General features: G+C 51.9%; 1 protein-coding gene across 1 annotated transcript in view; it reads left to right on the forward strand.

The window, feature by feature from the left end:
* The window catches only part of PSD2 (pleckstrin and Sec7 domain containing 2), a 47,492-nt gene that overhangs the window by 34,144 nt on the left and 219 nt on the right, over window positions 1-13,129 (forward strand). Inside the window, exons 12-15 of the mRNA XM_035889213.1 lie at window positions 1,092-1,162; window positions 8,072-8,229; window positions 10,138-10,282; window positions 11,418-11,575. Of these exons, the coding sequence (XP_035745106.1) occupies window positions 1,092-1,162; window positions 8,072-8,229; window positions 10,138-10,282; window positions 11,418-11,575 (532 nt within the window). The remainder of the gene's footprint in view (window positions 1-1,091; window positions 1,163-8,071; window positions 8,230-10,137; window positions 10,283-11,417; window positions 11,576-13,129) is intronic.

Below are 13,129 nucleotides of genomic sequence, written 5' to 3' on the forward strand. Positions count from 1 at the left end.
CTGCTGAAGGCATTGCCTCACCGTGTCCCAGGGAACACAAGAGAGCTCCCCAGATCCATGAGTGCCAGGGGACAGGGAAAGGAGGGTGCTTTGAGGCATTTGTAGACGTGAATGTTTTCAGGAGGCCTCAGTCTTCCCTTCTCACTGCTGAGGAACCTAACAGTGCCCGTCCCACACAGACAGACCTGGTCTTCCATCCTGTTCATGGGCATAATCTTGAATCCCCCACTCTGAGCAGTGGGGCGAGGCTGGTTCCACAGCAGTTGTCAGCCCCAGCCCTGACCTTGGGGACAGTCTGGTCTTTGAAGCTTTCTTCCTGTCCATATTCTGCAGTGTGCTGGCTGGGCAATAGGATGCCTCGTAGCTCTGCTGTCAGCATATGGGATTACAGGAAAGGTCAAGGAAAATCTATCTGGGAACCGTTGAAGAGCAGAGATTACTGAGACCTTGGCTAACCCCTTTTGCTAACTGGTATGATTGGCCCAGTCACGGCAGCTGATGAAAAGTCTTGAGCAGAGTTTACCACCAAAGGCCTCCCTTGCTTCCAGCACTCTCTTAATAGCCCATGCCTGGAGGATCAGCTTCTTGTGGTGATGTAGATGGCTCCCCTCACCACCCATCCCTCTCCAGCTTCCAGCAAGCTCTCTGTCCCCAGGTCCATCAAGATGGCTGGTGGAAATGCTCCCTCCTCAGGGGAACAGAAGCTGCCTTATCCAGGGTATGTCTGCCTAACTCCTCTGAATCAGAGGAGCTCAGGGAATGTCTCTGCTCCTCAATCATTTAGTCCAAGGAACATGAACCTGGGTTTGGAGGAGCAGAGACTTCCTGCACGTGTCCACTGGTACCAGCTCACCTCTGGTTTTGACTTGCTTGTGTTCCTGATGGGAGGCCGCATCTCCCAGCCCATGTCTCTCAAACACACGTCCCTGCAGACACACCACTCATTAGCGATAGCTTGGAGGTGTGTGAGGTCTGGGCATCAGCACGTGCCTGTGGTGGGTCAGGAGAAGGGTTGGTTTTGCCAGAAATGTGAAGGTTGAGCAGCGCTGGCAGAAGCAGACATGTATAATTAAATGTTCTTCCTTTTTTAGCTCCCAGAGGAAGAAGAGGTTGGAAGAAATTTTATGCTGTGCTTAAAGGGACTGTCCTTTATTTGCAAAAGGTAACCGTGGTGGACGTTTGCTGTTTTGTGCTGTCTCCAAAGCAGTCGTGCTGTCCTAAGCAGGAAGACCCATAGATGCAAGTAGGGCTGAATCCATGTCCTAATACATGCATGGACATCTGCAGAGCTCCTCCAGAGACCAGCGTACAGAACTGGAGGATGCCGTCACCTTTGGTGGTGGTGTTCATGCCAAGGGCACTATTCACGGCCTCAAAAGGGGCCATACAGGAAGAAGTATGAAAGAGGGAACACTGAGGCAAGCTTTCTGCACAGGTGTCCCTGCAAGTAGGAGCTGTTGGGGAGGATGAACGAACAGATGATATGGAGTAGGTGAAGTAGGATGTTGGAGACACATGCGATAGGAAGCTGAAGCCATGGAGCATCAGACCAGTGTTGTCCTGCCTATTGTTTGATTTTCTGGCATAGATCTGATTATGAGCAGCTTCACTGAGTCTGGTATGGACCATGCTTAAAGTTTCTCTTCTTCTTCAGGACCTTTCTGAGCTGGGTCCTGCCATGGGTCGCCAAGTCACACTTTCTGCTTCTCTTCACCTCTGTTTATTCTGTAGCCACCTCTAGTCAACACAAGTATAAATCCAGGTCCTCATGGGAAGCAAAGTCACCATGGAAGAGCTTCTCTGCATGCTGTAAAACCGAGATCTCTGCCTTTCAAGACCCTTGGATGCTAGGAGGTTTTCCATGGATAGTCTTTTCCGTGGGAAAACCCAAGGAGCCTGGATAAGGGCTCACCTGAACGTCAGTGTGAGCCAGCCACGGATGCCAAATGTCCGTTCATGATGCAAACGGCATCACCCACTGAACTAGGTCTGAACTACCTTAGCAGCACACGCTGCGCCGTAACCCATTGAACTCACCTTGCTGGAACAGCACTCCCTGTGGGCAGATGTTCTTATGTATTGCAGCATTATCTCCAAAGCAATGGGAGTAAACAAACACTGGATTATATAAGAAAGGCAGAAAGATCCTCAGGGCAGCACGGAATTATGACTCAGAGCTCGTAGCACACCCCAATGATTCTCATGTTTTGCCAGATCCTATGGCGCATGTCACAAAGCCAACAGAAATCTGGCAGCCGATCATAATTTACAGTGAGGGTTGCCCTTAGCCAAGTGGTGTATTTACACCCTTGCTACTCTGCCCTGCCGCTGAGGGAAGCTGCAGCATAAAGGAGAGCCCAGCTCTTCTCCAGCCCTCTAAGTGCGGCATTCTGCAAGGCAGCGGCACTCTTCCTACACCGCAGTCTCTTCTCTCGTTGCAAGTCTCCACATGGAGTCCACCGAAGAGGTCCTCATGCTGCCCATGGGTGATGCATGAGGATTCAAGTTGTACAGACCTACCATCAACATTTAATTTTATGGCAGTTTTTCTATGGAAAAAAACCCACAATTTCATCAAAATCACAGGAACCATTTGGATCCAAGTGAAATTTTCACCAAGGACTTTAGGGCATCTCATGGGATGAGCCTGTCTGTTTGGAATGAAATCCACTTTCAGGACAGAATTTTCTTCCCATGCTGAAACAAAATCCAGTTTACCAGACCAAAATCAAGAAGATTTTCCTGACTGCTTGGCCAGCACTAGAAGGAGCTGTGAAGCCAGGACCGAGTGTCATTGCTGCTGATGGGCAGAGGGGTTGGGTTTTCTTTGCTCTACAGAGCTGGCAGCAGTAACCACCCAGACCGTTACATTAACGCAGTTCATTTTGTTACTACTAGGCATGTAGAATTTAAAAAGAGAGTGAGGACAAAATTGATGTGGCAGTTAGAAGACCGGTGTTCCTCTCCAGATGACCTTCAGGAGCAAATGGTTAAGAGACTGAGGGCTTCCTTTACGGGCAAGGACCAAAGAAGCAAAGCACCTAAGGTTTGTCTAGGTTATGGAAGCATCTGATAAATAACAGCCGTGACTGACGTGTAGTTAGCAGGAGGGACCGGAGTTGCCAAGGGTGCCCCAAGGAATTAGTGTTTGGAACAAAACCAAAAATTAACTTGAGGAACGTTTGGGCAAAGGATTTGGGCAAAGAGGGGTTTTTTAGTCATAAGCTACTGCCAGACTGTGCATGGTCCTGTTCAGAGGGTTCCTTGGGCTGGGCTCAGCCTTAGACAGTGTCTGTCAGGCTTGCAGAGATAGGACAGAAGGATGAGACCATGAAGACAAAGTCCTTGCCCTGCCACTTCCAAACATTCCCAGCACCACAACAGAGCGGGTAAACATCCACCTGCCCTGTCAATTCTTAGTGCAATTCCTTGCCTGTGGGGCGCTTTGCAGAACAAGAGAGTTGCACAATGCAGGAAGGAAACACTGTCCCAGCCTCCCAGGCTCTCAGGAGAAGGTGCCTGCAGATAAACATAAGGTAGAACCTGGCTTGAGCACAAATCATCGGGAAAAAGATTTTCTGATGTGAAGATAAAGGAGAAAGTACCTGCTTCCAGACCCACCTGATTCCATGGAGCACAGGTTCAGCCTCTTCCAGTTTTTCACTCAGACCAAACCAGGGATCTAGGCTTTAATAGGAAATTCCCGTAAGTTTAAGAGGAAACTACTGGGGAGCAAGCTGAGTAGAAATAAGGGTGAGAGAAAGGGGGAAGGAGATTCTGAGGAGACAGATGTACAGAAGGGAGGAATGGCCAGATACAGAGGGAGGTGGACATAAGATAGGCAGAAGAGTGGGTGGGTGGGCAGGTAGAAGTCAGTCGGTGAGAAGCAATTCAGACAGCAGCCATAAAGCTGCTGATGTAGAGATGTCACATGTCGTTGACTTGCCAGTGTTAATTGCTGGATTAGCGTGTTCTAGCATAGTCTGCCCAAGTGATTGCTTGATCCCCTAAAGGGGTGCAGCACAGTCTCGAAGAAGAAATGCAGGCTTGGAAGCAAGGCACACCTCTCCCCCGCTCTAATCTGCACTGGGCACTGACTCACTCCATGGCCTTTGGCAACTTACTTCACCTCTGTGAAATGGGGATAATAACCCTTAATCACTACACACGGAGGGGTGTTGAGAGGAATGATGGAGAGCTATAAAGCATGAGGTGCTTTTATATGGAAGTACTGGAGAGGGTGCAAGGTCTTCCCGCAGGGTCTGCCCTTGCAGTCCCCAACCCTGAAGGAGTTCCCAGTGCAGCCCCGAGCCGCGGGTGCTGTCCCATGCAGGCAGGCCCTTGCCAGGTAGGGCTACCTGGAGCACCAAGTTCATGAGCAGACTGAAAAGGGCTCAGCGGTCAGTTTTCCTGGTTAAATGGTTTGTTGAGGCTGGTGGATGTGGGCTGAAGGAAAGCCCACTCTCAAGCCAGAGCATGAGAAGTGTCTGTAGCTCCATGTCCATACCCCCACCACTGCTCAGGGCTGGTGCTGAGTCCAGAGGAGGGGGCAGCAGGGCCAATACGCTGGGCTCTCACCCCACCCAGGTGCCCTACAGAGACAGTTCCAAGGGACAGATGCTTTTTCTTAACAAAACCAGCTTTGAGCTGGGGAGCTCGCACTAGCTGTGGGTCTCCCACCACTCACTGGCAGGGGTGGGCAGCAGGAGAGGGCTGGCATCAGCAGAGTGAACCAAATACACCGTGAAGCGCTTCCGTGGCAGCAGCTAAGCCCAGGCAAGGGGTGGTCATGCATGTTAAGCAGATCCTTTGTGCAGGCAGGAGAGGCACATGAACCATCAGCATTAAAAGCTGAAAGTGAATGAAAGTAATTTAGAGGGATTCCAAAACAAAGTGTCCACACTGGGGCTCAATTCCTGCAGAAGATATCCCCAAAACAGGCACTGAGAATTGCTGAACCCCGACATCCTACACCTGGAGAAGCAAGGGGAAAATAAACATGTTGCCGTTCAAGGGCTGGGGGCCAAGGGTGACTGGAATGGTGTGGCACAGGCTTCCTGGACCATTTCCCAGTGACCTGTGTGAACAGCGCAGGACACATAAGACAACAATCCAACAGCCCTGTGATACCAAATAACCCCCTTGCCAGGCAATGTACGGCAGGATGATACCAGGAAAAAAGTGAGAGTGGGGTTCGTGGCGCCATAGCATGGACAAAACATTGCCTGAAGTTTCTCCAAAGATGACACTGCTGATCTTTTAGTATAAACCAGTTTCTTTGAGATTTAGACCAGGATCATAGAATCATAGAATGCTTTGGGTTGGAAGGGACCCCTAGAGGTCACCCAGCCCAACCCCCCTGCAGGAGCAGGGACACCTTTAACCACATCAGGTTGCTCACAGCCCCGGCCAACCTGGCCTGGAATGTTCCCAGGGATGGGGCCTCCACCCCCTCTCTGGGCAACCCCTGCCAGGGTTTCACCACCCTCATTGGAAAGAATTTCTTCCTTATATCTAGTCTAAACCTACCCTGTTTTAGTTTAAAACCATTACCCTTCACTGAAAGCGTCTGTGTTACTGCTACGGTTTTGGACACGTCCCTTCCTCAGCAGCAGTTTATGCACACACTTAAACTTACACCAGAGCTCAAAAAGGGAGTGGGGCAAAACATAGGGGAGCGGCTGGAGGCTTCGGAGCAGAGCTGCCATGCTTTGCTGAAGGGCAATGGGGTTACAGCCCACATATGGGTATGGCCCACGCTGTGGTGTGAGCGCTGGGCGCTGCGGTGGCGCCAGCCGCGCGAGCATCATGGCCACGGCGGCACAGGCACCACCATGAGCTTCCCGGCAGAGCCGGCCCGTGCAGGGCTGAGCCTCCAGCACCCGCGCTCCTGCGAACGCCGCCTGTTTCTACCCATAGGGAGGTAGAAGGTAGAGAGGACCTGCTTGAGTCAACCTTGCCATGATCGACTGGGCCTGGTGCTAGAAAAAGAAGATTTGGCTTTTCCTTACACCTGCGTTGATGCCTGTGAGCCTGACGTCAGCAAAGGCATGGTGATACAAGTCATGCTGAAGATCTGCATTAGCCAAACCTGTTTGCAGCCACGGCAGTTTCTCCTTGCCACGTGCCATTAAGCTGAGCTATTTGCACTGTATTTTCAGAAAGCTTATCTTGAAATAAGAGATCATGGGCATCGCAGTCAGATTTATTCAGATCTGAAGAGCTTCAGCCTTAGAAGAACATCCAGAATTGGAATTCTCTCTACAAGATATGAGGCCTGAGCAGCAATGTCTTCTTCAAGCAGCGATTCCTCTCCAAGTGGGGTGGCATGTTAGGTCGTCACAAGGCAAAGCATTTCTTTTTCTTTGTTAAAAGGCTAACAGCCCATTCCTCTGGCTACTGAAGTCCCCTGTGGGAGGGTCGTCTATACCGCCCCACAGCGCAGTCCGTCTGAACGAGGGTGCCTGCAGCACATACCCCTTCCTCTGCTGGGAAGCCAGGGCTTTTCTTTGGGGTGCACCCTGAAGAAGGCAGTTGCGTGAGCCAGACACCCATGCCAGGCATTTCTGGGCTCTGGGGCCCATGGCATTTCTTTGCGCAAGGCTGGTGACACAGTATGGCAACCACTCTCCCAGATGGGAGGATTGCTTCAAAAAAGGAGGGAAGGAAAGGCTTCAGAAGCTTATTTCCCATCAGGAGCAAGGGTGACCCACATCTGTAGGCTGGGGACTGCTGGTCCCTGGTGCCCTGAGGAGCACAGAGGGGAGACCTTTCTGACCCTACACCAGAGAACAGCATTGTTGGCCAGGGTGAGCAACCAGGAGACTGTCGCGTGGCTTCTCCCTGAACGGCTGGGTTTGTACCACCAGGACACAGAAGAAAAACTGTCTTTTTTCAAATCTGCAGAACAGACCAAGCTCTAGCTTGAAATCTAAGGGAGGACTGGGAGGCATAGACCAGCACCACTGGACAGAGCTGCCCCTGTGCTGAAGCCAAGGACAGTCAAGGAAAGCAAAACAAACGAGCGAATTAGTCCTGTAGGTTTGCACCGTAATCAGCAGGGCGAGGCAGGGACACCCACAGCCTCTAACACAGTTGGGGTGGTGGCTTGTTTTAGCCAGGGACAGGTTTCCTGACATCCACTTATCCATGTGTGCATGCATCCATCCGTCCATCCATCTGTCCATCCCTCCACCTCAGCGCCTGGCTGGACCTGCTAGCAAGGGTGCAGGGTGGGAGAGAAGCTGCGGCTTCCAGTGGTCGGGAGCACAGTCCTGGAAAAACAAAGGGTAAACACAGGACTGACTGAAATCCTTTTCTTCCCCTAAAAAGAGCTGTGCCAAGATCATCCTTTCAGGATCCCATGTTGGGTATTGTCTATCCGCTTATAAAATATATGCGTATACAGTTATTGCTGCATTCCCTACTTGTGTGAAATTGTCCCGCAGTGGAGAAAGTAAAGCCAGAATCCAGGGAATGCTGCTGCAGTTTTCCAGTGCCAGGCTAATGAATTACACGAGAGACCATGCCGAAGGCGCACATGTACTAACGAGCGACCAAGCGTGGTTCGGGTGGGCCATGCTCCGCCTGGCCGCTGCCCAGCACGCCCCACACCCGCGCGGAGGTGCTCTGGCTGCAGGAATGGTTCCAGGGCTGCCCCAGATGGTGTAAAACCCCAGCCCCAATCCTCTGCCCCGCAAAGCGGCGGCACCAAGGCAGGGAGCTGCATCCCAGCTCGAGCCCTGCGCCGCGGGTGAAGCTCTGCAGAAACCCGGCCCCTGCCTCGCGCCTTCCCCCAAAGCCTCAGGCGTGTGCCGTGTTAGAGATAACTATTGATAATTACATTTAAAACTTTCATCTCCTTCTTCACATCTTCCCAGTGAACTTAATGATGGAAGAAGTTGCCAGATGTTAATTATTATCATTATCAGCTCCTAGCATTTACTGTACAAAGCAGTGCTTTTCCTGGTCTCGGCACTCTGTGATTATAGCACAGAGAGACAGGCAGGTTCATTAAAGTAGCCCGCAAATGTTAGTGCTGTCATTATCCAATTAACGTTCCTCTTCACAGGATGAATATAAACCTGACAAAGACCTCTCTGAAGTGGATCTGAAAAATGCCATCCGTGTGCACCACGCCTTAGCCACGAAAGCCTCTGACTACAGCAAGAAGTCCAACGTGCTCAAGCTGAAGACAGCTGACTGGAGAGTCTTCCTCTTCCAGGCCCCGTAAGTGCCAGCTCTTCCCACAGAGCCGGGGTGGGCAGCCCAAGTCCCTCCAACCTGACCAGATCAACGCAGGCATTAGGGGACAAAACTGGGGGGGGAGGAAGGTTCTGAGAAGGAGGGCTGAGGGTGAGGTCTGTAGGGATGTGCAAAGGGCTTGGCCACGGGGTCGCAGCTTCTACCTGTCACTCTGGTATCTGTGTGTCAGTCCTGGAGGTCCTTTCTCCTGGACCTGGATAGGCTGGAAGAGTGGGATAACAAAAACCTTATGAAGCTCAACACCAACAAGAGTAAGGTCTTACACCTGGGAAAACACAATCCAGGAGTGCAGCACAGGCTGGGATCCACCTGGCTGGAGAGCGGCTCTTTGGGAAGGGGCCTGGGGGTCCTGGTGGCCAACAAGCTCCACAGGAGTGAGCAGGGTGCTGCTATGGCCAAGGTGGCCAACAGGGTGCTGGGGGGGTGTCACCAAGGGCATCACCAGCAGGGATAAGGGAGTCATCATCCCACTCCTCTCAGCGCTGGCCAGGCCCCACCTGGAATCCTGTGCCAAGTTCTGGTCCCAAAAAAGCTGTGGGCAGGCTGGAGGGGCCCAGAGCAGGGCCACCAAGGTGACCCAAGGGCTGGGAAGCCTCTCTCAGCCGTATGGGGATGGGCCGAGAGCACTGGGTTTGTTCAGCCTGGAGCAAAGGAGGCTCAGAAGGGGTCTCATCTCCATGTACCAGTACCTAGGGGTGGCTACAGGGAAGATGGAGACTCCCTTGTCACAAGGAGTCCCATGGAGAGGACAAGGGGGAATGGACACAAGTTGCTCTGGGGGAGATGTCGATTGGACAGGAGAGGGAAATGTTTCCCCATGAGAACAGTCAACCCTTGGAATAATCTGCCCAGGAGAGGGGTTGACTCTGCCACATTGGACTCAGCTGGACAGGGTGCTGGGCCATCTTGTCTAGACTGTGTTCTTACCTAGAAAGGTTGGACCAGATGATCCTGGAGATCCCTTCCAACCTGGGATTCTCTGATTCTGGGATTCTCTGATTCTGGGATTCTATGATTCTGGGATTCTGTCATTGTCATCTGTCACCAAGGTGGGCTGAGTAGGATGGACTGGGATGTGAAGGGCTGAGTAGAAGGCTCCCCTTACTGACTTCCATTGTCAGCCTGTGGAAGGGAGAAGATCTATATGGTGCATTGAACTGGGGAGCTAAGGGGAACCTCATCAGCTTTTGATGGGGAAAATGTCTAAAGCTCATTCAAGAGGTCTCCCCAGCCAGGCTCTACCTTCTTTCTTCCTCAGTCCATTGCAGAGGAAAGCTGCTCTGCTAATAAGTATGAAGCATGATTGAATCATCTCCTGTCTGACGTTTTTCTTGCCTCCTGCTGAGATAGTGACGTTGTCTGTAGGTTGGGCTGGGGTACTAACGTCCCCAAAGCTAAAGCATGGCATCTGAATTTGTGCAGCGAAAACCCACTTGAAGGCTGGGGGAAACAGTGCCTGAACAGATCTGATGAGGGACCCTGGGCAGTGTCCCACAAATGACACAACTGAGGGTTCCTCCTTGCTCCATGAGACTGCTGTTGTGTGGCTTTCACTCTCCAAAGAGCAGGATATCTTTGGCCCTTGACGCTGTGCTACCTCTCCCCAGCTCCTCAAGGAATGCAGCCAGATGAGGAAGGCAGGGCTGCCATGACTTCGGGACAACAGCCCTGAGATCATTAGGGCACTGTAGAGGAGCCAATTAGCCGGTGTTTTCCTCAGTTTACAACCCAGGGTGGCTCAGAAATGGCTTCAAAGCCAGGCCACTGATGGCCCTCCAGAGGGCAGGTGGCTCCAGGGCTGTTCTGAGCTGGCTGGTCCCAGGTCAGGAGCATTTACAGACACCCCCTCTTTTCTCCCCTCCTCCATAACAGAAGTAAGGAAGAAATGCTCTCCTGGATCCTGAGAATCAACCTTGTTGCTGCCATTTTCTCTGCCCCAGCCTTCCCAGCTGCAATCTGCTCCATGAAGAAGTTCTGCCGCCCCCTCCTGCCTTCATCCATGACCAAGCTGTGCCAGGTAATGAGTGAGAGAAGGAGCAATGGAGGGGTGCCCAGCGCCCAGCCCACCCTTCGGCATGCAGCTCGGTTTGAGCCCCTCTGCAGCTCCCCCAGCTCCCATCTCACAGAGACATTCAGGAGCTCAGGGCAGGAATAGGGGAGTGGAGTGGGTGGCTTGGACAGACCTTGGCAATTCCCGCTGTCTGGCCAATGTGTCCTTTGCAATGGCTACAAAGCAACTCCATGCACACACGCCTGCCTGTATGGATGTTGATTCCGGCCTGTTGCTCTTTGCCCACCACATCCCAGCACCTTTCTGTTGTTGGAGTTCAAACAGCTGGGGCTACTGTGCCCCACAACTGGCTACAGCCCTGGTTTATTCTATAGCATGGCACATGGAGGTGGCACTTGAAGTTGGCGCTCGGAGGTGGCGCTTGGAGGTGGCGCTTGGAGGTGGCGCTCGGAGGAGGCACCCTGTTGTTTCTCAAGCCAAAAAGCCCCAGACGAAGGGGGAGTCTGAGTCCCACTCAGTGGGGAAGGTTTTCTGGAAGCAAGGGGGCACGGAGAAGCAGACCATGGCTACCTAAGGCTCAGTTAGCCGAGGGCAATGGGCAGCTGCCATCCAAAGAGCAGCTTTTGTTTGCACTGTCCAGGGAAAGCCCAACATTCCTTGTCACCTCCAGAAAGTAGGGGCACACTGCCACTGTCCCCTAGCAAAGGGGAGAACAGCCTGAAACTGCAGAGCAGAGAAAAAAAATGTGGCCAGATGTTGCCTTCCTCAGAGCCCAGATTGGGGGGTGGGGGGGGAGTACTTTTATCTCAAAAAAGAGCAGGGTGAGCAGCTCTTGGGACACTTCTGGTTCTGCTTGGCTGTTAAAGGAGGCAGAGCATTTCGTGTTTATGCTGCTAAAGAAGCCCAGGTGCCAGAGAAATCCGCTCTTGGCACTTGCGATGCACGAGTCCTGATGTCACCCAAATCCCTGTGTTTCAGCTGCTTCTTATCAGATGAACTTGCAAAGGTACTGCCCACCTTTGGCTCCAGCAGAGCAGCTAAGCTCGCGCCCTCGCAGAGACAGATCCCGCATCAGAGGGCAGGTGGGGCGCTCGGGTGCTGCGCTCCTACTTCTTAATACCTGACACGCTTCTCTTGGCAGGAGGAACAGCTGAAGTCTCATGAAAATAAAATGAAGCAGATTGCAGACGAATTAGCAGAGCATAAATTGCATCCTGTGGAGAAGAGCCTCAAGTCGAAAGAGGCTGAGGAATACAGACTCAAAGAACATTACCTAATATTTGAGGTAAAGGAGCTTTCATCTTTTCTGTGATAAATGATACCTTGGCTGATTGAGGAGAACTGAGAACTGCCGAGTGGATGCTGTGAGCCTGGGAGCGCGTGAAAGGAGAGAGGAGGACGAGGGCTCACGAGCTGGATGGGTGTCTTGGGGCAGCAACAATCTTCCCTGTTTTTCACTGAAGCTAAAAAAAGAAATAACAGACATTTCCTCCCCTCTGTGATTTCTAACCAGAGGAGGGGAAAACTGATGAAAGAAATAACATCTTCCTTTACTATGCTGAAACTTGGTATTTTCTCAGGTCCCAAGTAAGAAAAAAAAAAATTCTCGGTGTGCATCAGTCTTCTCCAGCATCATTAATAAAAAGCTAAGGGGAGAATCCCTGGGGGAATTGATCCTGTTTTGCTGCAAGTGTTTCTGTAAATAAAACCCAAACCAGTGTTACAGCTGATTACAGGGTCTTTGAGGATGCGGGTAGCTAAGTTTAAATTCTCTGCAAAGCCCTAGCAGCATTTAATTGTGGGAGAAATGGGATATTTTGTTCCAGTGAGAGCTGAGCAGGAGATGCGATTCCTGCCCATAGGTGTCAGTGGGAAGGGGCTGCTGGAGGCCTCTAGTCCTGCTCCCAGAAGGAGCTTGGATTATTCCCAGTATTAGCCGAGGCTGAGTATGTTATTTGGTGGCCGAGTCTCAGCAACCTCCAAGGATGGGAATGTCCCACCTCCCACACACCAGGGCCACACCACCCTTTTGTGTAACACCCAGCCTGACCCTCCAAAGCCACAGCTTCTGGCTGCTGGTTCCCTTTCCTTTGTACCAGCCCTTCAAATAGTCCCTTGCTGCTGCCTCCTGTTTTCCAAACATCTTGTTTTGGATGCCTGCAGGGAAGTCTCCATCTGAGCGTTTTCTCTAGGCTGCCTTTCCAGTCTGCAGGGAGAAACTGGCGCTTCCAGAGCATAATTCATCTCATCTGTCTTATGAGATGTGCTCTAGAAATGCCTGTTCCTCTGTGCTGCCAAAGAAGTGCGCATAGGCTGCCTCAGAGATGTTAGGGGGAAGGACGAGTGTTATGCAAGTCTGTAAAGAGAGGTCTCATCTAGCTTTGGAATAGAGGTCCCAGGCTGAGAGGAGATGCCTGCTTTATGCTGTGCTCCGTGCAGAGCAATGGGGGCACGACTCAGCAGTAACGAATGAATCAGTGGATGGAAACCATGGCAAGCAGAAGTATTTGGATCAATTGAGGGGAACTCCCAAATCAGGAGGGAGCAGATCTGTTGGTCTGGTTTTGCCTCCAGTATCTGCCCTACACCATCAGAGTGGCAGTCAGGACCCGTAAGATCAACTGGAGAGCCTTGCACAGCCCTCCCTTTCTCCTCAACCCTTTCAGTGATGGGCTGATCGGTGTTTGCAGGCGCTGCATCGATCAGGCATTGGGCTGTGGTTAAACAACACTTGCTGGGTGTGATTAGCAGGATCCTGGCAATGTAGGATGGGTTTTCCTGCAGCAGCAGATGGCACTGCCTCTGCTTTCCACACATGCTGTGGCCTGTTCCTGTTCCCCGGCTCTCTGTTCC

Source organism: Egretta garzetta, unplaced genomic scaffold (assembly GCF_000687185.1).
Source record: "Egretta garzetta isolate BGI_Z169 unplaced genomic scaffold, ASM68718v1 scaffold692, whole genome shotgun sequence".
NCBI lineage: Eukaryota > Metazoa > Chordata > Aves > Pelecaniformes > Ardeidae > Egretta > Egretta garzetta.